Source organism: Lynx canadensis, chromosome F2, assembly GCF_007474595.2.
Source record: "Lynx canadensis isolate LIC74 chromosome F2, mLynCan4.pri.v2, whole genome shotgun sequence".
NCBI lineage: Eukaryota > Metazoa > Chordata > Mammalia > Carnivora > Felidae > Lynx > Lynx canadensis.
In genome coordinates, this window is record NC_044320.2 from 78,318,149 (window position 1) to 78,344,956 (window position 26,808).

Genomic DNA, 26,808 nt, shown 5'->3' on the forward strand with positions numbered 1-26,808 from the left:
GATTTTCCTGGACAGAGTGTTTACTGAAAAAACCCAAGCAGTTTCTCAGTTCTGTAATCTCCTGTGTTATGTCTGCACCAACCCCTGACTAAATGTATCCAAATGGAAATTAAAAGTTCAGTCCAGGATTTTTTTTTTTTTTAACAAGAATAATGACCATATTGCAGCAAGGCAGAGGGATGAGAATAATGAGACAAAGCCTGGGCAGAAGTTTCTTCCCCCCTTCTGTCTTCTCCTGAAACATGGGGTTTTGGGGCCTTTCTGGTTACTGACTCTCAGAAGTCCTCACTCACTGTGGCTTGAAACAGAACTTGGTTTCCTAAGCCACCGTGACCAGTTTTATAATCTTCTTTTAATAGCTAGCAGGTATACAAAAGAGCTTGACGCATTGGTTTACAAATCATGGGGACCCCTCTTGGGAACCATTCGTGAAGCAAGCAAGACCTCTGCCCTCAACGAGCTTAAAGTCTAGAAGGGGGAGATACAGGATAAAAAAATCGTACATGACAAATTACATTGTGGGACAGGGAGAGGTGGCCGGATTTTAACCTGGGCCTGGGAAGAAGGAAATGTGTTGACAGAGACTTGAGAAGCTGAAGGGGGTCGTCAAACAGGTATGGGGGCAGAGCATTTCAAACCGTAAAAACCACAAGTGCAAAACCCCTAAATCCTGAGAAGGCCCAGAGTTCTGAGAAAGAGCAGAGGGGAGCATGTGCAGGTGAGTGATGGAGGCGGGGATCCCAAGAGAGGTCACCCATGGAGCGTCCCGGACGCCCGTTTAAAGAGCTTGGTTTTTATTGCAGAACCATTGGGTTTTTATTATTATTATTATTATTATTTTAATGTTTACTTTTGAGACAGAGAGAGACCGAGCACGAATGGGGGAGGGTCAGAGAGAGAGGGAGACACAGAAGCCGAAGCGGGCTCCAGGCCCCGAGCTGTCAGCACAGAGCCCCACGTGGGGCTCGAACTCACAGACCATGAGATCGTGACCTGAGCCGAAGTCGGACGCTCAACCGACGGAGCCACCCAAGTGCCCCAGAACCATTGGTTTTCATTTTGGCTTTAATGCAGAACCATTACGGGGTTTTGAGCCAGTATCGGTCAATAAATCCATCATATTTGATCTATTTTCGGGCTTACATTTGAAGAGACTGGTATTGGTAACTGTTGAGGACGAGCCAAGAAGAGATTGCATGGGGCCAAGCCAGGTGCAGGGCCACCCGTGAGAAGGCATCCACGGTCACTCCAGGGGGTGGACCCAGGGGCCGGCAGTGCAGGTGGGGACGGTGTCCATCTTGGAGACTGCGAAGGAGGAGCCCAGTGGGTGTGCAGTGAGAGAGAAAGAGAGCCTTCAGGGACACCTCGAAGGTCTGCGCGAGGTTCAAGTTGCTACCGTTTGGGTAGGCGAGGACTGCGTGCGGAGCGGGATTGGGGGAAGCAGCGAAGGCTCCCTCTTGCACCTGCTGAGCTGGAGACGGCCACCGTCCGGCCACGCGGAGAGGCGGAAGTGGCGACTCACGGGAGAAGTCCGGGCTAGAGCTGTAAACTTGGCGATGTGATCCCAAGACTTAGAGTGGTCGCATGGGTTGCGGTTTGGTGAGGAGAAGCTGGGGGGCACGCGCTCCTTGGCAGTGAGGGTGAGCAGGCGCCCTTCCCCCGGGGAGCGAAGCCTTTCGCGCTCCCCCAGATCAGCCGCTCCTACCCCAGGTCCTTTCCGTTGCAGATCACATCGATGGAGAGCAACCTAAAGACCATAGAGGAGGAGAACAAGCTCATAGAGCAGAACAACGAAAGCCTGCTCAAGGAGCTGGCTGGCCTGAGCCAAGCTCTCATCTCCAGCCTCGCGGACATCCAGCTCCCGCAGATGGTAAGTCCGAGGCGGCACCTCCGCAAGCAAGGTCGCCGCCGGGCTGCCGGCCACGGCCGCTGCCCGGCGACGACCTCCCCGCCGGGGACCGTGGCGGATACGCAGGCCAACTTTAAGGCGGAGCGTGCTGGATCTCGCCCGAGTCCTTTAGAGGCGGCGGCTGATTCAAATCTCGCTTTACCATGTGAGATGAATGTCGGAGGCCAGAGCCCCCTCACTAAAAGTTTGTTTCTAAATGGAAAGCTTAAGCCAGCCACCCAACTCAAGAACCATTTAAAAAAAAAAAAGTTGTTTAACTTGGTGGGGTTTTTTCCTGCTAAGCATGAAGAACATACTTAAGTTCTCCCATGGAATAAAAAAGTGAGCAAGACATCCTTTCAAGACCGAAACGTGTTTGAGTTTTGGCAGCTATTTAAACTGCAGAGATGACGGGTTTCTATCACGTTTTCGTCAATAAAACACACATTTGGAAGAGAGGCTGCATTGTTGAATGCTTTTCATTTCATTAATGCGTGCATTTTTAGAACAAGTTTTTTAAAGCTGCAAATCTTTTATACAGAATGATTTAAAGAAGCAGCAGTTTAGTGACAAAAGATGACTGGGTTTCCTGAAAGCACGAAATCCTTCAATTTACCCCACTTTCCAGCATGGAGCCCTCATCCGACTCAATTCCAAATGTGTCTCTTGACAATAAGAAAAGAAAATCGATAATGTAATAATAGAGAACACAAAGGAAAATAAATTATTACTTTATGGCCAGTATCAAGGTAAATTATTGGATATTATTATGATACTATTTATGAACGTTTGTGTAATTCCTACTTGAAATCTGTATTCATTAGTAGCTCTTCCTTCACAAGTGTCATAAAAATAATCACTACCATACAAGGGACCATGTACCCCATACAGCTGTCTACAAGGCATTCTAGTGGTGAGATTTAGGGCTGATTACACTACCCGTTCACACACGCAGACACCAAAGACTGAGCCTCGGCATTCGCATTCCGTAGCTGAGGAAATCAAAGTTCAGAGAGTTCGTGTAATTTGATCAGGGTTCAAGAGCCAGGTGAACCCGGCTTTACCGTGTGGCCTTTACTCACCTTGCCGCCAGGGTCGTAGTCGGGTTACAGACTCTCCAAGAAACACACAACACACAGGGCAAACAGGAAACCGTCGTTAGATGACATTCATGATTTAACTCAGCACTTTGCTGAAATAAGACACAGAAAGACAGACATCATGTGTTTTCACTCACATGTGAGTTGGGAAACTTAACGGAAGACCATGGGGGAAGGGAAGGAAAAAAGAAACAGTTACAGACAGGGAGGCAAACCATAAGAGACGTTTAAATACACAGAACAAACTGAGGGTGGAAGGGGGCGGGGGGTGGCGGGGGGGTGGGGAAAATGGGTGACGGGCATCGAGGGGGGCACTTGTTGGGAGGAGCACTGGGGGTTGTATGGAAGCGATGAGTCACAGGAATCCACTTCCGATGCCAAGAGCACACTGCACATTGTATGTTAGCGAACCTGACAATGAATTACATAAAAATCAATCAATCAGCACTTTGCTCAGCACAACAAAATAACCGTCAGATTTAGCAAGCCTGCTTTCTAAATAGCAGCGATAACAATAACATCCTTTATAGTATTTAGACCTTTTTAAATGCTTTATTTTTGAGAGAGAGAGAGACAGAGACAGAGACAGAGCAAGAGCGGGGGAGGGGCAGAGAGAGAGGGAGACACAGAATCCGAAGCAGGCTCCAGGCTCCGAGCTGTCAGCACAGAGCCTGACGTGGGTCTTGAACCCACAAACGTGAGATCATGACCCGAGCCAAAGTCGGCGCTTAACTGACTGAGCCACCCAGGCGCCCCCAAAAATAAACTTTCTTTTTAAATTTTTTAATGTTTATTTATTTTTGAAAGCGTGAGAGCATGAGTGGGGGAGGGGCAGAGAGAGAGGGAGACACAGAATCCGAAGCAGGCTTCAGGCTCTGAGCCGTCAGCACAGAGCCCGACGCGGGGCTCGAACTCACTGACCGTGAGATCATGACCCGAGCCCAAGTAGGATGCTTAACGAACTGAGCCACCCAGGCGCCCCGTATTTAGACCTTTTAAAAGTCCTTTCTTCAAGCATTTTGTGAAGCAAGTAAAGCACTTGTCACACATTTTCAAAAATGTGGGGAAATGGAGGCACCAGGAGGCGGTTAGTGGCATTCCCCCTGTGTCATCCATTTCCCTTCAGGCACTTACATGTATCAAGCGACCACTGTGTGAAGCACCCCACTAGGCAAAGGAGCTACCAAAACACACAAAAAGGATAAGGCACAAGCAGATCCCGACTTTGCGAATCTGAAATGCTACCTAGAAAAGAAACAGAAAAATAAAAAGCACATTACAATGATGTCGCAATGCATCGAGGGAAAAATGGACAAAAAAGCGTCTGAGGATGAAAAAGGAACAATTTCCACCCGGTCTGTGAGCAACCTGCTCCGATCTTAGCCCTCAATCCCAGCCCAGTGCTGCCACAGGAACCACCTGGTTCCGGCAAAGCATTCCTCCGCAGCCCCTCGGACGTTCACCTTCTGCAAACGGGGAGTCTGGGCTGTGCCGAGCGTGTGCAGTTGCTGAGGCTGGGTCTGGAGGGAAGTTGTGCAGCTTCGAGGGGTCCAGCCCAGTAGCTAGACCTCCACCTCGTGTGGCTCCAAGCTGAGCACAAAATTCCGGACAGTCCATCACATCCAGCCCGTTAACGGAGTAAAGACGGAACGGCCGAATCCCGACACCCACCGTGCAGCCACGGGCACCCTTCCCTTCCCTCTCAGACTCTGGGGCCGTTGCTACCCCTTGTGTCACTCGGTCCCCCTTTTGTCCCAGCCTCAATCACTCTGATTCGTTCAATGTGTTTTATCTTCATTTAGGGACCTATCAGCGAGCAGAATTTTGAAGCATATGTAAATACACTGACAGACATGTACAGCAATCTGGAACGGGACTCTTCCCCAGAATGCAAAGCTCTGCTGGAAAGTATCAAACAGGCAGTGAAGGGCATCCACGTGTAGGACCACAGCGCTGCGGGGCAACAGAAATTGCAAACAGCGGGAACACAGCCGGATCTGGAAGGGGCCCCTGTGCTGCGAAGGCGCGCGGGTGGCCCTACTGCATTTACGATTGCAACATTGCACTAACCCCCCCCCCCCCCCCCCCCCTGCTGACATAAAAAGGAGAGAAGAACTATGATGGGCTCTGTGGATTAAAAGCAATGCAGTCAAATATTAGATCTTATTTATTTTCGTATGTTTTTATTTTATTTCTTCATTGCACTCTTTTGGGTTATTTTTGTTTGTTTTTGTAAAGTATATGTAAAATAAATGTGACATTTTTATATTTTATTTATTTCTAATCAAAGAGTTTTTTATCTTTTAACTGCATTTTGAAGTCTGCCATATTTTTACAAGTGTGTTTATTAATTTATTTTCCGATAGAGTTTAAAGAGAAAGGCTACTGTCACATCACATATCTTGCTGGGTTTCAGTGAGAAAACCGAAAAGCAAGAAGGAAATCCTTGGCGAAGGACTGCACTATGGTCCGGTTTGATTTTTACTGCGCGCTTCTTTTCCCCCCCTTTCACTGGCTTTTGTATTTGTAAACGGGCTTGCGGCGAGGAGCGGGGAAGAAGTAAGATAAATAGCGCCCACTAGTGGCAAATGCGCACTCGCAGAAGCGCAGCGCACTCAAAGACCGCCTGTTCAGAATTTGTCAGCAATAATTAAATATAGCAATCAGCAAAGTATTCGACTTGGCTGTACGGTCTCAGTTACTATGGATTATTTATTTGACATGTTTTAAAGAAACATAAGCTTTTTTAGTGATGCAGATTTGTCTGTCTGTTTTTCACGTCGTATCAGATAGTTGGCAACTCTTCCCCCAAGATGAGAAACAAGGCTTGCTGTGACCAGCCAGGCTTCCCTGCCATATGTGGCTACGCTATACAAGTGACAATATTGGTGTAGATTTGTACTTAGCAAACACAAACACGTCCAAATGGGAGAATGTGTAGGTACCATATCCCCTGAAATAGCATTTATCTTACTGGGTGGACTAGAAAGGAATGGAAAACACACGAACGCGCGAAAGAACGTTACTCCCATGTGAGTAACTGCTTCGAACACTGGCGACGTTGTCTTACCCTCCTCAAGCAACAGGAAAACTTCCAGTCTGATAAAACCCAAACAGGCGCTGCAAAGTGCACACAACTCACACCCACGCAACACCCACAGATACACGCACTCACGCGCACTCACGCGCACGGGCAATTGAGCCCGCAATCTTGAATTTCCGGGTGGATCGGAGTTTAGTAGTTGCTATAGTGAAGGCAATGTCTATTTCAGGGATTGTAAAGTAGTTAAGCATTGTTTCAAAAGTTTTTTTATATTTATCTTTTTTAAGAAAAAGGTATAGACAACCAGCTAAACTGCCTTTTTGGTGTGCACACACACCTCGTGTGCCATGTGCCTCCGTGTAAATGGACACTTGAACTTAGTGTGGGCTTCATTTTCTGTGCTCTAACAAAAGTGTTTATTTTTTATTAGCCTCATGGATACGTACATTGAAAGTGATGGCACTCACAGGCTTGATATATTCCACTGCTATTACTGTTACCTGCACAAATGAAAAGGAGTATCGACAGTAATTCCACTCCCATGACACTGTGGTCATTGTTATGTACTAAGTGGGGCTTATCTTCGGACTGGGGTTCATTTGAACCCTCGAACCTTAGTTTAGTGAAAACGAGATGTCTGTTCTTAGGTAGGAACGGTGTTTATTTAAAAATCAATTTAAAAAAAAGAAGAGCTACCGTATGTGCTGTCTATTATAAATGGGACACCAAACAAAGTTTTCTATTAAAAGTTACGTACTTGCAAACATTTTGCTATACAGTCCTCGATAGATGCATACGAATAAGTTCACTTATGACAAAGACGAAAGTTTAATTTGCTAAATATTTTAACAAGTCTGTTATATATTTTATTTAATTTAAAAGAAATCTCTTACCGACCGATGTATTTATTACTATAATTTACTATGACTTCGGGTTAATTTATTTGTGTTGGCATAGTTTGAGCAGAATGTTTGGTGAAATATGTTTGTATTTATTTGCCTCCTTGGTACTTGATGTGTTTTGTCATGTGCACTGATTTTTTTTTTTCCTTTCAACTCTGTTAATGGTAGATACTGTAAACTGGGTCTTTTGTAAACCACAAAAAGGCAATGATGTATGCATTTTTTTTTTTTTATTTCAAGTAGCTCGTTTGTATACTGTTTCTTCAAACGATTAATATTTCTTACATCAAAGCAACGAAATTGTGCTCAGTGCTGTACGTTTGATGTATGGTAGGAAATAAAAATTGATAATGAGCTGTGCTGTGATCTTTCTCGGGCCACTAGCTACGGCCCACCGTCGCGATGCCACGGAAAGTTCGATCCCCGAGGAGCTCTGCTGGGGTGAGCTACCGCGGAGTCGAACCGCCCTGGTGCCTTTCGGTTGTGCCAGCCGGGCCCCTGGGCTGATGGCCTCTTCCCGAGTGGACAGGACTTTTTGCCAACCGATCAGTTGTCTCGGCCTTCGGTTCAGTACACACGTGCGGGCCAGCGGATGCCTTCGGGGCAGGGGGGACCTGCACTGGCACGGATGGGTCACCAGATCCCCTGTAGCTAGTCAGCAGGAAGACAGAGGCCCCACCCTTCGAGTTCCACAACCGCTTTGGGGACTGGGTACATCCCTGTATCCATCCAAGCCCGCTGAACTCAAAGGAAAGGAAAGTCATGGTGAGTTCTCGACAACGTCTCCTTTGCCTCTGTGTTCTCTGTGCCTCTAATGTCAAGCAGCCAGCTTCATTTAATTGTCCGGTTTCTGCCCAGCTTTGCCCATCTGTAGGACTAGCTGACGTTATGCTCCCTGTGGTAAAAAACCCCTGTACTCCATGCAATGAAGCAGAATTGACCGAAGAGAAGTCTGGGTGGAACCCCAGAGGCACGCCCCGGCTTGCACTTGGGGGGACCTCCACGGGGCGGGGGTTGGCGCCCGGCAGTTAGTGACCAGCATGGCTCTGAGTCACGAAAGTTATTCCTGTCGAACGGGCACATGACGCCCCCTGGGAAAACGGGTCGCCAGGTGCAAAGCTGCTCTGCTGTTCTCAGCTCACCCTCCGCAGCGTGTGTGCATCCTGCCCCGACTGGGGTTTTCCATCAGTAACTGGGGTCTGTGGCCCTGTCTCTGAACACGCCAGACGAGGAGCGCGAGTCCTCTGGGAAAGAAGAGCGTGATGGGTAGGCCTCATACAGCCACACGACAGAGGTTTAACCGGAGGACACTTAGGCCGGCCCCGCTTCCGGCTTCCATGCCCATCGGCCCGGCGAGGGACAACGAGGTGAGTACCAGCCACCGCGATGGCCGTGCAGGCTCCCGTGGAGACAGTGTGCACAGGGAACTCGGGTCCCGGAAAAGCGCCGGTTTCAGGGGCCCTGGGCAGGTGCGCGGAAAGGCATTGCGGGCAGCAGGAACCGCATGTGCGAAGGCAGGCTGGTGGCACCAATCGTCGACAGAGCAGACTAAGGCAGTGAACAGATCAAAAACGCCGGGAGAAGCGAGGAGGCGAGTGCCCGACCGGGGCCGCGCTGTAACCGGCCACCTTGCGGGGTGTTCATTTCCGGGAGCAGACTCCAGAATGCCAGAGGAAGCTTCGGGACCACGGAACGGCGGGATCGGATTTCCGCTGGAGCTAATCATGCAGACAGTTAACGTTTTCTACGTCAAAGCGAGGCAGTTGGGCTCAGCGCTGTGCCTTTGCCGTCCGGGAGAACCTCACAACTGACGGTGAGTGTTGTGCTTGTCTCCCAGCTCAAGACGTTCCCACCTAGAGACCGTTCCCACCGCTGCGTGGAAGGTGGCCGGGTCTTCAGGCCCAGAACTGAAACGCTCCCACTTGAACCGATGTCCTGGACGAAACGAAAGGCGCCGAAGGAATCTCCCGCTTGCCTCGCTGGAAGACGTTCTGAAAACGAACCTTGCGATGATACATAGATGATTTCTTAACACTCACAAAACTAATGTTTTCCACCTCTCCTCCCACACAGCATGACCATTTTAGTGTGCTCTGGGAATAGTGCCCTGCTATTTCCTCTCATTATTCAGCAGATAACTATAAAGTAAGCAGACTTAATTGGCTAAAAGCTGTCTACACTGTCACACACCATCAGTGGAGCCTTGGATGCTGCGTCTGGTGAAATCCTCAAACGGATTCATGGAGTGAATAGCGCCCCGTCCGATTAAACTGATGAGGAAACTGGTGCTCTAGAAAGTGAGTGACTTGCCCCAGACCAGAAAACTGGGAAAAGGTGGAGACAGGATCCGACCTCTTTCTAACCTTTGGAAGGTCCAGTCCACGGGCATCAGTCTAGTTACTGACGGTCTAGAACGGTCAGATGCCGCCTCACGGTTGGTAAACAAGAGCTGGTTAAGACGGCCTGAGCCCCTGGGCTGGCTCGCCTACGCTTCACGGCCACAGTGCATGGGATCACGATCCACATTATACAAATAGAAACCTGAGGCTCAGACAGGATAAAGAGTTTGCTTGAGGCCCCGGAGATAAGTACCAGGGTCAGGATTCAACCCAACTCTGACCCGGAGGGCAGCTCCTGTCCCTTCTGCAGACCGTCATTACTGTCTTTAGCCAACCCCTGGCTCGCTGGCCGCCATCCACCCCCGCCACAAGTCGCGGTCGCTGGGCAAGAGGCGGTCATTTTAATCACCACTCCAGAGAAAGTTGTTCGCTGAAGCATCATTTTCACATTTAAACCACACTCTTATGATGTATTTCTCTTGTAAGGGCGTAGCATAAAAATATGACACTTTAATAATTTATTTGATGAATTGGGATTGAAAATCTTACTACGCATTGTATTAACAGCCAAAAAAAAAAAAAAAAAAAAAAAAGAAAGAAAGAAAGAAAATGTAAAAACTCATTTTTTAGGGCAAAACAACATAATTACTGTATTCTGGCACCAGCTGCTTCGTGTGTGCTCGACAGTTTGGGATTGACCTCTGCTCAATAAAAGGCCACTGCACTGACCTTTACCAGCTATTAAACATTCAAAAACATAAAGAGAACGTGAAGTTCCCTGATCTTAAGAAACAGCTGTTGTTTTACAATTTTCCACTCAAATATGTATTACCATATATAAATACAGTCATCTCTCTTCTGTGACTGATTATTTGGTTTGAGATGAAATCGGGAGTCGGACGTATGAGCTAGATATGCACTTTGGGGATCTGACACCTTAATAATGCTTTTAAAGGATCAAACTTTTAACCACAGGACATCCTTGTAAACACTTATTTCCAAGACTGGTGTACTTGAATTTCAAAAACGAAGAGGAGAACCTTCAAGGACCAGAAACATCTCCACCCACACAGCCGGCTGTGCCCAGGACACAGGTCACTGTCCTCTCCGACATGTCTCCACTATCGGGTTGTGTCCATTAGCATGAGTTTACTATTCTGGGAAATCTCTGCCCAGGGAGAAACATTGAAAATATTTTCATTATTTGTTCCGGGAACTTCTCCACAACGCATTTATCTGAACAGGAACTGCTCGGGGTACTCTCAGAGTAAATACCCGTCTCAGGACAACAGCCAGCCCGAAAGGACTATTCTCTCTTCTAGACTCACTTTGACCCAGCTTTGCTGTGGCGTCTCTTCTAAACTGTCATGTCGTGAATCTATCCCATTCCAGTTGCACTCTTATGAAAAAGTCTTCCTTAAATCGGACCCCCCAGACCACACAAACATCCCCCCTTTGCAGAGACTCTGCCAGGGTAAACTGAGTTTTGTGTTATCAACACATCATTTTGTCTGGACTCTGTGGGAACAGCATTCGACACACCCAAGTAATTCCCACACACAGCCAGGAATCCATATCTGGATCTTCAATTTTTCGGTGAGCAGGTACACCCCTGGATCAATTTTGAATCATCTAGCAGCTAAGAGCTTGACTCTAAACATTTTCCACCACCTCCCTGGATACTTCCGCAAACATAAAGCAAAACTGAATGCTTTTACTCTCTCCCACATGCCCTTTACCATCTCCCTCAGATCATCTAGATCGGTAGGAAAGGGTAAATAGTCCACAGAGCCAGGGGAGGAAGAAGAAAAGGAGTAGAGGGTGGAGGGGGTGAAGGGGGAAGAGTGCCGGAAGCCGAGCAATCCCACCAGCCTGAAGGCAGGGCCCGGGCGGTGGATGGATCGGGACTGCAGGGTGGCCCGCCGACGGCGAAGCTTCTCGTACTCCGCTTTTATGTGATTTGGCCTCAATAAAAGTACCTGGGGAATTGTCTCTTGGGGAATTGCCCTCCACAGGCCCCCTGGGAAAAGAACCACTGGGGAAAGAAAATAAGGTTCCGCAAGGAAACTGTGCGGCCCTGCCTTTAGCCCTTGCCACGCCCTATAAAGGCTCCTCTACCTAAAGGAAGGATAGCCCCATACATTTCCCAGCCAAGGAAGGAAAAAATGGATTTGAAAGCCCCACTCCAGTAACTAAGGAGTGTATCTATGGGCACAAGTTACTCCGACCTCTAGGCCCACTTGGCCCCCAGGAGGCATTCCAGATGATGATTGAACCTAGTCGGTTAAAGTACAGAACGGTTCATGAGTTCCTAGGTGCATGGTCTCTCCGAGAATGTATAAGGCGTGGGTTTCTAGGGCCTTCTTGGCCCCCTCCTGGCACGTCGGACCGAGGCGAACACGTTTGTTCCTCAAGCCACAAGCGGTTCAGGGAAACAACTAAGAGGTCACATCCCTGTAACTGTTCCACTTGAGGTGTTGAGAGATAGATGACCTTTCATGAAAACAGCAAAGCAAACGCTTTATAGATTATAGGTAAACATAGATACATAATGAAAATAATGTAAGAAATTAATCAATAAGCAAAGGGCGGGAGGAAACGTTATGAGAAAATAACCATGTTATTCCTTAAAGGGTGATTACACAAAGGAACGTTTTTAGAATCAGGTAATGCCAGAAAACAGAGATGACGCACGCTACAAGGAAATTGCTGGCAAATATAATGCCACGCTTGCCACAGTGAAGTGGCCAGTTCGACCCACTGCTGTTGCCTGTGTCCGTTTTTATTTTTGTTTTATTTTTTTTTCACTTTTTCGCCGACTCCGTTCATCCTTCCCGCTGGAGCGGGACTCCGGCAAAAGAGAACAAAGACAAGAAAAACGATCGTTCCCCGGTAACATAAGGATTTTGAGAAGTAAGTAAAAAGTGAATTCAAATTCCTTACATGGAACAGAGGGTGATTCATGGGGTCCGGACACGCACCAAGCCTGCTCCCTGTTTCCATAGGTGCTCCGAAACACTCTGTGTGTGTGTGTGTACGTGTTAACATCTGTTCGGTGCTCCGTGTTCGCCGGGAACTGCTCAAGTGCTCTACGTACATTAACTCTCAGTCCAATTCTGTGAGTTAAGAATCCTAATCATTACACATTCTGAAAAGATTCGCACAAAGTGGTTAAGTAACTTGTGCACAGCTGGGGACGGCTTACCCCTTCACGTCTGCTCAGCCCTCCCCTAAAGAGCCGCCTTGTTCCATCTGTCCCGTGCAGACTCCCCTCCCAGCCTTCCTGCCCTTCCGGCACCATCTGCAATAGTAGGGGCTGAGCGCTGCATTACGGCTGGTGCCACCGGAGATACAAAAGTATCTTGGGCGTATTGAGTTGAATAGACTACGGTTTTAAGATGAAAATTCCCCTTTTCTTTTTACTTATTTTCAATGTAACTGCTAGGAAATGTGAAGTTACACGTGTGGACTTCACTACACGTCTATCCAACGGTGCTTTCTGACCATTCCTTCTGCAAGAAGCCGGAAGAACATTCGAAACGAAAATCTAAGAACATATTCTGCTTTTTTACCTTTTCTACAGCTTAGAAGTCAATAATGATTTTTGTTTGTTTTTTTGAGGGAGAAATCCTCCAGCTATGAAAACATATGAGATTATTATAATTTTTATGTATTCAGACAAAGAAACGAAGTAGCTAATCAGACCATAAAATCCATAGGTATACCAAATAAGCTAGCATAACCTGAAAATCTAATCATTTTAGTTTGCTTTTTTTTTTTTTTAGAATAACCAATCTACAGAATCAAATTCTGATTTAAACAATCACTAATAGGGGTGCCTGGGTGGCTCATTCAGTTAAGCATCCAATTCTTGATTTCAGCGCAGGTGATAATCTCATAGTTTGTGAGACAGAACCCCAAGTCAGTGCAGAGCCTGCTTAACATTCTCTCTCTACCTCTCTCTCTGCCCCTCCCCTGCTCACATGCTCTGTCTCTCTCCCTCTCAAAATAAGTAAATAGTTTTTAAAGAAACAAAAGATCGCTAGAATAGTTGGAATCTTTTTTAGTACATAGCTACATATAGTGCTGACTTAGAAGCTTAGAGAGCCTAGAGGAAATTAGAAAACCCAGAAAAGGGGTCCTGGTTGGCTCAGTCAGTAGAGCATGTGACTCTTTTTTTTTTTAATTTTTTTTAATGTTTATTTATTTTTGAGACAGAGAGAGACAGAGCATGAATGGGGGAGAGGCAGAGAGAGAGGGAGACACAGAATCGGAAGCAGGCTCCAGGCTCTGAGCCATCAGCCCAGAGCCCGACGCGGGGCTCGAACTCACGGACCGCGAGATCGTGACCTGGCTGAAGTCGGACGCTCAACTGACTGAGCCACCCAGGCGCCCCAGCATGTGACTCTTGATCGCAAGGTTGTGAGCCCCATGTTGGGCATGAAGCCTACTTAAAAAAAGAAGAAAGAGGAGAAGAAGGAGGTGCAGGAGGAGGAGGAGGAGGAGGAGAAAGAAAAAAAAAAACATCAGGTGGATTTCTTGTCTTTTACACAAGCACAATCTTTTGTTGATTAAAGAAACTGAGTTCATTACTGCCACAGGAAGAGAGCACTTCTGGAAGGGGAAAGACAGTCATGGGTTATTTATACTGTGGGGTTCTGGTTGAAGACAGATCTTTCTACGACAGTGCCTAACTAGGATCGGGTCATTTACGTGATATGATGGCTTACAATCATTGGACATGGGTTAAGAGGTGAGCATTCTGCAGGGAGTCTTGGAGAGCAAATAGATGTTTGACGCTGTCTATTGAAAATTGACTGCTCTGACGTCCATTTAAATAGATTTGGGGTTTGGGGGGGTGTTCTGAAATGAAGAATAAAGTTATTTGCGGCTTTATCTTCCTGGGCAGAATTTCCTGGAATTGAAAAGTCAAGTGGATAAAGACACTATAACAATATTAATTAGTTGTATTAATGTATATGGTAAGCTATGTGAGACAGATGGTTTCTGCTCTCCAAGGTAAATCTTCAGAGATTTTATGGTGGGGTTAAGGAATCCTGAGGCCTTAAGGCTGACAGGGATGGCCTTCTGTGGGGACCAGCTAGCCAACATCAGCAGGAGTCTCTAGGCAAAGGGACGCCACAGGTTCTCAGAATGTTGCAGGAGCAAGCCACTATCTACTAATGACCATAGCACAGCCTGACCATAGACCCCTCGATCCAACACTCCTTTACTGTGTGTATCTGGGGAGGAATCAATCAAAAGCATACACGCTGTCTTCACCCCCAGCACACAGACACACGAACCTTGAGTAAGTCAAAGTTGATGAGCACCCAAAAGAGGGATGTCTAACGTAACCCAAAAGCTGCTGAGCATATGTAATCTTAGAAAGTCTCTCCACAAAGCAGGTATTTGTACCTGTATTTTACATAGGGCTCAAGAGAGTTAAGTCCTTCAAACCCAGGTCTGTCTAACTCAAAATACCATGGTTCTCCCCACATTATATGCAACCTGGTCCTTGACTGAGAAAAATATTGGACCTGGGAAGGGGAGGAAGTAGATGGTAGAAAGTAACTTGGGAACACCAGCTGGGAGGCTACTGCAAAGGCTAAAAGATGGTGAGGGCGTGACCAAAGGTAATTACAGTGGAAGTTAGGAGGAAGGCCAAGTTCAAGGAAACATTTATAAAGGTAGAATTATTATAACTTTGAGAGTAGCTAAGAAAATTCACACACATGATAGATGATTGATAGATAGATAGATAGATAGATGATAGAGACATAGAAACACAAAGACATAGAGACATAGATGATAATGATAGATAGATAGATAGATAGATAGATAGATACGATCCATATATGGATAGATATAGATGGATAGATGATAGATAATGATAGATGATAGATACATACATACACACAGACATAGATGATAATAGATAGATACATAGATAGATGATAGATATAGATATATAGATGGATAGATATAGATAGATGGATAGATGGATAGGTGATAGATATAGACAGAAGACAGATATAGATAGATGGATAGAGACATGATAATGATAGATGACAGGTAGATAGATAGAGACAGAGATACATAGATGGGTAGATACAGATAGATGGATAGATAGATAGATAGATGGATAGATGATAGATATAGATAGATGATAGTTTTGTTTGTTTGTTTGTTTACGACAGGTGGAAAAAAAAACCTCTGAAGCTGAGCTGATCATCTAACGCTGGGCTTCTCAGGTGTGGTGAGCAGGCCACAGTGAGTCCCAGGGTTCTGCCCCGTAATCTCTCAGGGGTGCAGCAGTTTCAGAAGAACAGGAAGGGGACTCTAATCCAAATGATTATTCCTGCAGAAATCCCCTTTATCAGTTTGGTTCTTAAGAATTGCACATAAGCTGTGGATGCCCTGGGTTAGTTTATACAGGCTAACATTTTGTTAATGGGGTGCAGCTCGTCTCTGCAAATGTATTTTTGTCTGCTGTGCCTTATGTTTGCATTGATTACGTTTTCATTGCCTTGTTTTGTTGATACAGAAGTGAAGCAAGGGCCCAAAACTGATTCGTCGATGTGGAAACGAAGAGACGGCAATTCCAACACAAGTATTTCAACCTAGAAAATATACTCCCGTGAGGCAGACATGAACACTCTCCCCACTGATATACGGGGAGACTGAAGCATGTAGGGATTTCCTAAACTGGGATCACGTGGGGCGCCTGCGTGGTTCGGTCGGTTAACCACCCAAGACTCTTGATTTCAGCTCAGGTCATGATCTCACAGTTCGTTGGTTTGAGCCCCACATCAGGCTCTATACTGACAGCACAGAGCCTGCTTGGGATTCTCTCTCTCTCTCTCTCTCTCTCTCTCTCTCTCTCTCCCTCTCTCTCTCTCTCTCCCCCCCTTCTCTCCCCTAAAATAAATAAATAAGCATTAAAAAACTAAAAGCCACAAACTGCACTCTTAATAAATCAATCAATAAACTGGAATTATAAAGCTTCTAGGTGGCAGAGCTTGGGTTTGAACCCCACCATTTGGGGTCTGGAGCCTGCATCTCCAAACACTGCCACACAGCTAACGGGGGAGCCTTTTCTCTTATCGCCCAAAATCTGTGAGATTTTTTTTTTTTTTTTTTTTTTGCCGAACGAATGACAATTTTTAAGCCATTATTTATACTTAGTATCAGTACTAACGGAGCACCTGCTAAGTGTGAAAAAAGGAAGGGCGTTAGTACTGGAATGAGCTGGTTCAACTTGAATGCCAACCCACAAACCACTTCATTCACAGGGGGCAGCTGGCATTGCAATATGCTTCTTGATCTTAATGCTGTGTTGAAGGAAACAGCGAAAGTTGGAAAATTACCTTCGGACACCAAATATACACATTCTTGGCGTTCTTTGTAAAGAACCGGGAAGTGAGTTTGGTTTTTCACCCTGAAGTGCGCTTTCTAATAAAAGGGAAGACGTACGTGTTAATTGAGATTTTTCTTTCTTTCTTTCTTTCTTTTTTAATGATTTTATTTTATTTTTAAGATAGAGCGAGCAGGGGAGGGGCAGAGAGAGAGGAGGACAGAGGATCCAAAGCAGGCTTGGTGCTCACAGCACAGAGCCTGACGCGGGGCTCGAACTCAGGAACCGAGCGGAGAGGTCATGACCTGAGCTGAAGTCGCTTTCTCACCTGACTGAGCCACCCAGGCGCCCCTAATCGAGATTTTCCTTAAATGAAGAATGAAATAAAGATATTTTTAATTACCCTGATACTGCTAATGAAATCATCTCTCAGATTTCATGCAGCTTTGTTAAGTTGGGATCTCAAAGATAGTGTCAGAAGTATGATGACCCTATAGCTTTAAAAGCAAAATATCATAATTTCTAATGTTGAGGATAAGACAGAATTTCCCGAATAAAGCAAACTACAGATCAAACAGTTCAATCACCTGGAGTTAATACTTGCACAAAACTTGATGATTTTTTTCACTCAGTGGAGAAAGAAACCAATGCCCCATTATTGGATACACTTCCAAGCTATACTAAGATCAAATACGTGCCAAAATGCTTTCAGAGACACATGCGACCAAGGAACGGATCAGAAATCCATTTCCAGCTATTATCCAAGTGAACATTGAACCTCTCAATGTTTCAGTGGGAGGCATTTGTCACCTTAATACCTTTGAAGCACTGAAATTACGAAGAAGTGGGAAATCTTGGCATTATTTCTGGGTCCGTGTTCAATCAGATATCCAGAACTTCCTGCCAGAGCCCCTGAACAATTGCTATCCTCTGAATGACTAATAATTACGCCAGGATTTTCTAATTTTGCTGGGTTTTGTTTTTTATGTTTTTTTTCCAAGTATAATTACCGTACAGTGTTATATTAGTTTCAGGTGTGAAATAGAGCGATTCAACAAGGCGACATGATTCTCAGCGCTCGCCATGACCAGTGTGCTCCTAATCCCTTTCATCTATTCCACCCATCCCCCAATCCAGCTCCTCCCTGGCAACCAACACTTTGTTCTGTATACTTGTTCTGTATACTTCTTTTTTGTTTTTCTCTCTTCTTGTTTGCTCATTTGTTTTGTTTCTTAAATGTCATATGTGCGTGAAGTCATGTGGTATTTGTTTTTCTCTGACTGACTTATTTCACTTAGCATATTATAGCCTCTAGACCCATCCAAGATTTTCCAATTTAATATAAAGAGTAAACACTTAATTGTGTTAGATTTTTTTTTTTTAATGTTTATTTTTGAAAGACAGAGCGTGAGCAGGGAGGGGCAGAGAGAGAGGGAGACACAGATCTGAAGCAGGCTCCAGGCTCTGAGCTGTCAGCACAGAGCCCGACACGGGGCTCGAACTCACGAACTGTGAGATCATCATCTGAGCCGAAGTCAGACACTCAACCGACTGAGCCACCCAGGCACCCAGATTTGGTTTATTTGAAGCTAACAGTAAGACCCAATTAAGAGGAGCTTTAACATCATGGAAAGTTCTTTCTCTCGTTCTCTCTCCAAGAAGTTGGATCTCTCTAGTTCTATCCACCTTTCTATTTATTGATTTTATTTTTGAAAGAGAGAGAGAGAGAAAGAGAGAGAGCATGAGCAGGGGAGGGGCAGAGGACAGGGAGAGAGAATCCCAAGCAGGCTCCGTGCTGTCAGCATAGAGCCCAACACAGGGCTTGATCTCACCCAGGGGGACACCACGACCTGCGCTGAAATCAAGCGGCGGAGCCTTAACTAACTGAGCCACCCTGGCGCCCCTTTCTGACCCTACCCCTAGGTTGCAGCCACAAGGTCATCACGAGTCAAAATAGCTGCCGGATCTCCGGCCATCTCTCCTGCATCCCAGGCTGAGAGAAGGATGGCAAGAAAGGGAAAAGAGCAAAAACCAGAGCCACAGAGCTCAGCCAAGTCCCTTGAACCAGCCCCCAGAGAGAACAGTCCTGCTTACTGCGGCCGCGTTAGTGACCTCGACTTACCTCACTCCAGTAGAGTCGGGTGTGGGCGGTGAGGCGGGGAGCAGACCTGCCCTTCCGGCAGCCCTCCTCCTTCCGGGCTTCTCCCTCCCTTCCAGCCCCTCTCCCTCCTCTGGGTGCCTCGTGGGACCAGACGCACAGCTCCAGCCTCTCCCACCCAAACTGTCCTCGGGTCAGACCACGCCCCTCTCAGCCCCCCGCGCTCTCTCGCTTTTAGGCCCTTGGATCCTTGCCCCACCCTGTGTGGGGGAGCCCTGAGCCAACAGAGGACACCCCCTTTCTTCCACTACCCAGTGGAGGCGAGGTCGGGCTGTTTCAAAGTATGAATGAGTTCGGGTTTAATGGCAGACGGTTTTGCCTGGCACACGGTAGGACTTTTCAAGCCCCCTCTGCCCGTTTCTGCGTATTTTGAATAATCACAGCTGGGCTTTTTTTCCGGATCTGTGCTAAATCCTCTCGTGTGGGCAGGAAAGGGAGTCAGAGAGGCCAGGGGCTCAGGAGCCCAAACGTCGAGCATCACAGATCCCAGAGGCTCTGAGGTCTGGCTGAGTTAGTTGTTATTCTGCTTTGTGCTTAGGTGTAGTTGACATGTTACATAACAGTGCCAGGTGTATAACATCCTGACTTTATATTTGTGTATATTATCAAATGACCAGCGAGTCAAGTCTAGTTAACATCCACTGCCGTGCCCAAATTTACTTTCTTGTGATGAAAAATTTTCACATCTATTCTTAGCACCTTTCAAATACACAATAGAGCATCGTTAACTGCAGTCATTATGCTGCACGTTACATCCCCAGGGTTTATTTGCTGTATAGCTAGGAGTTTGTACGTTTTAACCCGTTTTACCCACCCCCTATCCAAACGCTCTGTATCTGTGAGCTGGGGTTTGTGTGTGTGTGTGTGATGTGTTTGTTTTCCAGATTCCACATTTGCGTGAGATCGCTGTGCGTCTTTCTCCGTCTGACTTCTTTCGTTGACCGTCATGCTGTCAAGGTCCACGCACGTTGTTACAAGTGGCAAGATTTCATTCCTTTTTAGGGTTAACAGTCCACTGTATATGTATGTATATATATATATATATATATATATATGCCACACCTTCTTTATCCATTCCTATGTCCATGGCCACTTAGGTTGCTTCCCTGTCTTGGCTTTGTAAACAATGCTGCAGCGAACATGGGGGTGCATTTTCAAGCAAGCGTCTTTGTTTTCTCTGCACGAGGACCCAGAAGTGGGATTGCTGGATCATCGGGTAGTTCTATTTTCTTTTTTCAGTGTTTTGAGGAAACTCCACACTGTCTTCCGGAGTGGCTGCGCCAATTTCCATTCTCCCCAACAGTGCACCAGGGTTCCATTTTCTCCACATCTCTGCCCACACTCGTTATTTCTTGTCTTTTGGTCACAGCTATTCTGTCGGGTGGGAGGTGACATCTCACTGTGGCTTTGGTTTCTGTCTCCCTGGTGACGAGCGACGCTGAGCACGTTTTCATGTGGCTGTTGGCCGCCTCTTTGGCTTTGGGCTAGGGTCTTGAAGAAGGAGCGAGGAACTGCAGTCTCATAGGAAGACGGTGGGGCTGCTGAGATGGCTGGGAAAGGGTGTGGTGCTCTCGCTCCAGCGCTGCCCCGGGGGTCTGGGGGCAGTGGCGCTCTGGGGTCCCCTCGGCAAGGCTGCTGCTGCTGCCCAGCTGGAACTGCCAAGGGAGCCATATCTTCTCACCCCTGACCCCTCTTGACTGTTGCACAAACCCGGGGGAAGACTACGGTGGCTCTCTTAACTCTCGGATCGCTCCTCTCGGAAGGGGACCCACAATGTCTCAAGGCTCTCCTGTGGGGCTGAGCCAGAGTTTCCCTCTGTGGACCCTCTCCGTGGACTTTCTTGACATCCCACCCTTGAGGGCCTCCTCGTCCCTCCTTCCAAACTCCCCTGCCAGTTTTTCCCGGGAGCATTTCCCAATGTTACATGCCCTGGAGTCCTGGTCTTAGGGACTTTGGGTGAAGGACCCAAGTAAGACAGCACAGGGAGAAGGGGAGTAGCTGGTGGGCAGAGTAGGGGCGTGGCTAAATACAAGCCTTATCACTTCACCACCCTGCCTACACCTGACCTCTTTTTTTTTTTCCAGTTTGAGAAATACTAATCAGCATACATCACTGTGTGAGTTTAAGGCACACAGCATAATAGTTTGAATTACATCTATTGTGAAATGTTTAACACAATAGGCTCAGCTAACATCCATCTTCCCATATAGATACATGATCTCTTACTTCGAGGGCATAGAAGGGCCAGGCACCCACAGGCAGTCCGATGATGGGATCGTCCTCCTCTACATTTCACTTTGAAACATCTCAATCGCAAATCATCGTTTTTCACTTTCACCCAAACATGTAAAATAATGATTCATATTAGCAAAAACTGTAAGGCACTTAGGTAAGACATTTGATACAGAGTTAAAAACATCTGTATCTGTTTGAACACAGGTTTTTGTTTTTTTTTTTTTCTACTTCTCCTCTAAAGGTTTTGGCACTAAATAGGCAGAGCCTGAAAAATATTACAGCCTGACTCATGTTAGCTAATGTTATATAGATTTAGAAAAACAAATTGGCCAAGACAGTTTTTCAAAACTGCTATGCAATAATCTAATGCTAATTTCTCCGCTGCAATTACATTTGGATGTGGCACTAAACAATGAGTAAATCAACTTTTCAATAGCCTTTTTTAGCCTGTTCCTATGACTGAATTATACACATTTCCCACGATGCTCTTAATTTCAAAACTCATTTCCTATCATAGTGCATATCATTTTTCTGCATGTTCCCTCATGAATTTCAGGCTGTTTCTATATTTGATTCCTCAAGCACCTGATTTAGTTAGGGAACTCAATGTGAGGAAAGCTTATGTCACATATAGATAAATGCTTTACTCTTTAGTAAGAAGGTTGGCTTACACGGCCTGTCGAGAGGAGCTCATTAAAATGCAGGGGTGAGGGTTATGTATTTCACGCACTGTGACAACACCGACCCAGTTTCATCACCTTTCCACAACCTATTTTAATTTGTTTTCCTTCCCTCTTTTTTGTCCTCATAATTCTTTTCCAGTCAACCCTATGCATTATTTCTATTTGAAAATTAGTCCAATGTATTCTCTGATTTAATTTGGCCCAGAGCCCTGGTTGGTAGATTTGTAGTCAGTTGATATCTACTCTCTATTTTGCAGACCCAGAACAATTTCTCTTAATAATGTCCTTTAATGGTCCCTAAAACATTTGAAGGCTTTTGCTGAAACTACACCTTTTAAGTTTACTTTTATCCGCCTGGGGAAACCCAAAGAAGTATTCGGAAAAGAGTACAACATAATGTGACCATCAGTGTGCAACCTCCTCACAAGACGACGTGTGGGAGGACATCTTCTCAAGCCACAAGGGAATGCGGTCTCCTCCCTTCAGCGGGTGCACGAATGCCCTATCAGAGAAGATGGAAATAGTGAGCTCCACAAAGCTACACTCTCAGCATGTGACAAATACTAGAGCCACTCTGGGTATGTTCGAACCACATCGCCCTGCTGACTTAGGCAGGTTCATCAGGACTCCTAAACATGTTTGGGTCACATCACTGGCGAGAGAAGCCAGAGAGTGCCGAACTGACTCTCCGTTTCTCCCAGTGTTTTTGTTTGGACTACAGGGCGGGGATGCCCAGGTTTCAAGTGATCCCAGAGACAGTCAAGCCCCAGTTTCAAAGGCAATTCTTGAAACTACCGCTCCAGGCTACCCCCGCAAAAAGGTGCTCCGATTCCAGAGAGAAGTCTCTGGAACAAAGGGAAAGTGAGGATCAGGAGAAGCCCACCAGCCACTCCAACAACGGATGTTTGAATTTTACTTCAGTGGCAAAGTAGGGCCTCAGAAGGAAGTCCAAGCGAACTGCGAGATCATGACCTGAGCGAAGTCAGATGCTCAACCGACTGAGCCACCCAGGCGCACCTTCACAACATTTCTTGGCCTCAGTTCCTCCCACTATCTAAAGTATCAGTTTAATTCAATATTTGTTGCATTTCCACCTAGGAATAAAAGGCCCAGTCTCCTATATGAATTCCTTGAACAACTCAAAGCTCATCTCTGATGAGGACAAGACCTGGACTGGATTTCTTTTTGATGTTGGGCTATGGTAGGGGGCAGAACTGGGAACCTCTGTTTTGTTCAATGCATTCAACCTCTGTTTTATTCGAACCAACCAACACACGCTGCCAGCCACATCTAGTAAGGAAGAAGTGAGATCCCAGGAAAGAGACGCTGAGGTGCAAATTTGCATGGAGGATGTTTAGTGGGAGTGTCCATACAATCACGTCCTGTGGGAGCAGAACTGGGCAGATGGGAGAGCTGAGCTGTGATCCAGTCCATGCAAAGACTTCAGCTGAGCTCAGCGGGGACTCTGGAGCCCAAATGGCTCCACACTGAGGCAAGGGAGCTGGGCCTTGAAACTCCCCCCGCCCATAGATGAGTCCTTAGACCCTACCAGTTCTGTGGAGGGGGCATGGCCGGGCCAAGGCAGCTTAGTTCAAGACAAGGGCGCAGCTGCAAGCTGGCTAGCCACACTCCCAGAAACTGGGGTGAAGGGGTGTCAGTGCTTCAGCCCGGTAGTGAGGGACTGGGGGGTGCCCCCGGCACTTACTCCAAGCACAATCACGTAAGAGGAAGTTCTTTTTCTCCTCACTGCATCGCAAAGCCAGATGTATTAAGTGCTACAGTAGAGGGAAGATCAACTCTGCCGGATGAAGCCAAAGAAAGTGTTGTGGAGGCAACGATATTTAAGCTGGGATTTGAGGAACGGATAGAATTCTGGAAAACTAGATGGAAGATGGGCTTTCTAAGTGAAGGAAACAGTGAAAAGAGGAATAAAAAATGCATTTTTTTTTTTTTTAGAGGATCAGGTCTCGGGAGGCAAATATCACTCGGCCAGATTTAACTAGCGCAAAAGGTAGGAAAGGGAAAGTAAGTAAAGTTGCAGAAACAAGAATGGCACAAATGAGAGATAGGATGAGCAAGACCAGACACAGGGCAAGCTCCTGGTGTCTAGAGGGCAGAAGTGTCCTAGCCTAGAAGTGACACTCACTCGGGAACTGAGTTTGTGGGGTCCGTTTCACTGAACTTCCACAAGATTAAATAATAGCTCCGGGCAGCGTTACTTACAAGTATTAGAAAAGTCCTCAAGGGCTAGTTTCAGAATCCTTGGGATATTGAAGAGAATTGAGATTTAACTCGTCTCCGCCCCGTGTGCTGCTGGCATCCAGCACTTTCCCTCCCACACATTAGGGTTCCCAGAGGGACCGTGTTCTTCTGGTGGCTTCTCCCTCTAAAACCCCACTTCCAGGATTCTGGCCAACACTCAAAGACATGGCAGAAGTCCACATGACTTCCTCCACTTGTGAACACCTGTCAGACAAGTTCATGAGCTAGCCTGAGCTCACACAGCCCGGAACTAAAGCCAGGTAGGTCTCCCTGCCCCCAAGCCTGTCCATTCTGTATTTAGATGAACGAATTCAAGGGAAGGGGGCGGGGTAGGGGAAACCTCCTGGTACATGCAGAGATTGTACTGAGTTTTAATGTTTAACATATCTTCTAAAGAACTTAACATAATGTATAAAGTATGTTCGTCACTCACATGTATGGCAGCCTAGTTATTATGAGAGATTCTTGAATAAACTCTTTTCTCTGATTCACAGTGTATGTCTTTTTAAAAATATGTGAAACTTCATCTATCTTTGTAAGAGTCACGTTAGCAATAATTGGACAAAGAATACAACATTATAAATGCTTACAATTTTGTTACTAATTCATAAACTATTCATTTCATTTAAAAAGAGTAATAAACGGATACAATTTTGACTATATAATTTATGGTAATGGACTCATTCTCTCTTGGCTCTGTGGAAAAGCGGACAGAAATGCAAAGCATGTGACTACTTTTAATATATACTGGAAATAGCCCTGCTTTATTACATTTCATGAAAGGCACAGGAAAAACGTCTCCACCGTGCTCGTTTTTGTGTGACTCCTGGTGAAAATGACAATGACAATGTTTGTTGTTATTTGATACCTGGTTGTATTTCGTCTTGCAAATTATTCTTTATTGACACACAAATACATTAAGAAGTAAATATAGAAAGGGGCACCTGGGGGCTCAGTCGGTTAAGCATCCGACTTCGGCTCAGGTCACGATCTCACAGTTTGTGGGTTTGAGCCCCACGTCGGGCTCTGTGCTGAGAGCTGGGAGCCTGGAGCCCGCTTCGGATTCTGTGTCTCCCTCTCTCTCTGCCCCTCCCCCACTCATGCTCTGTCTCTCTCTGTCTCTCAAAAATAAATAAAAACATAAAAAAAGAAGTAACTATAGAAAAAATGCACTGAAAATCAGGAAACACAAATATTAAAAAGAGATTTTACAAAATGTTAGTATTTAAATGTACACAGAATTCATTAGCAGCCATTTCTTACAGCAGTAAATTCCTTCTCCTTACCTTCCCCTTATACGTCCTCAATAATTGTCCTAATATGTATTTTTATAAATAGGTTATCACTGGAGAGATGAGTGGGAAAATCTTAACAGTTGAAACGTTTCTCATAAACCACGCTGAAGGAAAAAAAGGCCTGTAATTGTATCCAGAAAACACTACCGGGTACTTCTGTGCACCATGCTGTTCTCAGAAAACGTGGAAGGAGGATCTAAACTTTGCTGTGATCATAGATGCCAATCTCATTCATCAGAGTGGAAGGAAGGGACGGTGAGTTAAAACAGGAAAACTAGCGTGCAGCTAGACATTTTGGCCCCTTCTTCGTCTTTTAAGTTGCATTTCCCAAAACAATGAGATCAGCAAGGAGAAAGGAACTGTCATGAGAGAGGAGGCCACCGCGCAGCTGAGTGGCTTATGTCCAGGCTCCGTGGTGCCTGGAAGGGGATGAATGGGGGTGCAATCTGGTCATCATGAGCCTTGTGCCCTGGCCTGGAGTGGGCCACCAGCGGACATGGCTGCCTTTTCCTAGTGCTTCCATTTAAACGGGCCCCTGTGTTTGTAATTTACTCAAAGGAAGCTGAAGTCCTCGAAATAGCCTTAAAGCAAGAGTATATAGAAAGTGAAGAGTAGTTAGAAAGCGGATGTTTAAAGGGTGGGTGAGAGAGACCTACAAAGAAAAAACAAGAACTAAAAGCCAGAAATGTAAGAGAAGCATTAAGAGAAAAATAGCATCATAGAATTCAGGGAAAAGCCCATTATATTCAGGGAAGAATATAATGAACAATGCTGAATGTAAAAAACAAGTCCAAAAGACAATGGAAATTTGTCCTTTGAATAAGGTCATCTGTAGGTCACTTAGGACCTTCCCAGAGCATTAGCACGTCAGTGTCAGGGGCAGAAGAGAGAAGAGAAGGAGACAAGCCAGCAGCTAGAAGGACAAGCAGGTTCAAAGGAATCCTTTTGTTTGTTTCTCATGGAAGAGACTTGAATGTGATTATAGGCTGATGGGAAGAAACTGGTAAGAGGCATGGATATTATTTATAAAGAAATGTTCTTGAATAACAGGTTTTTTTTAACCTTTGTTATTTATTTTTGTAGAGACAGAGACAGAGCACGAGGTAGGGAGGGGCAGAAAGAGAGGGAAGCACAGAATCTGAACCAGGCTCCAGGTTTTGAGCAATCAGCACAGAGCCCAATGCAGGCCTCTAACCCACGAACCTGAGCTGAAGTCAGACACTTAACCAACTGAGCCACTCAGGGCCCCCAGAATAACAGTTTGAGATCCTTTTTTAACCTCTTTTATCTTCTTTCAACTATCTATGTTTTATATCCCCCACCATCAACCTCATATTACTTTCCTGTATCAAGTACACTTTTGGTCTATTAATTTGTGTTTATTACAATCATTAGTGTAATATCTTGTTAATGGCATCTCATTATGATAATTTTATGCTGTTTGAAAATACATTTGCAACTTACAGATGTTACAGGCCACATTCTCTCTCTCTATTTTTTCTATAAAGTCCATAAGTGTAGAAGGCAAATAGATTTTTAAAAATTC

At 45.8% G+C, this 26,808-nt stretch overlaps 1 protein-coding gene and 1 long non-coding RNA gene across 2 annotated transcripts in view; one reads left to right on the top strand and one right to left on the bottom strand.

Moving 5' to 3' along the window:
• The window catches only part of ST18 (ST18 C2H2C-type zinc finger transcription factor), a 73,977-nt gene extending 68,791 nt beyond the window's left edge, over nt 1-5,186 (top strand). Inside the window, exons 18-19 of the mRNA XM_032591892.1 lie at nt 1,727-1,870; nt 4,791-5,186. Coding sequence (XP_032447783.1) covers nt 1,727-1,870; nt 4,791-4,931 — 285 coding nt within the window. The 3' untranslated portion in view covers nt 4,932-5,186. The remainder of the gene's footprint in view (nt 1-1,726; nt 1,871-4,790) is intronic.
• LOC115506088 overlaps nt 1,066-26,808 on the bottom strand; it is a 231,768-nt gene continuing 206,025 nt past the window's right edge. The window contains exons 4-6 of the long non-coding RNA XR_004343150.1: nt 4,123-4,233; nt 2,971-3,080; nt 1,066-1,747 (exon numbers count right to left, since the gene is read on the bottom strand). This is a non-coding gene — a long non-coding RNA (uncharacterized LOC115506088). The remainder of the gene's footprint in view (nt 1,748-2,970; nt 3,081-4,122; nt 4,234-26,808) is intronic.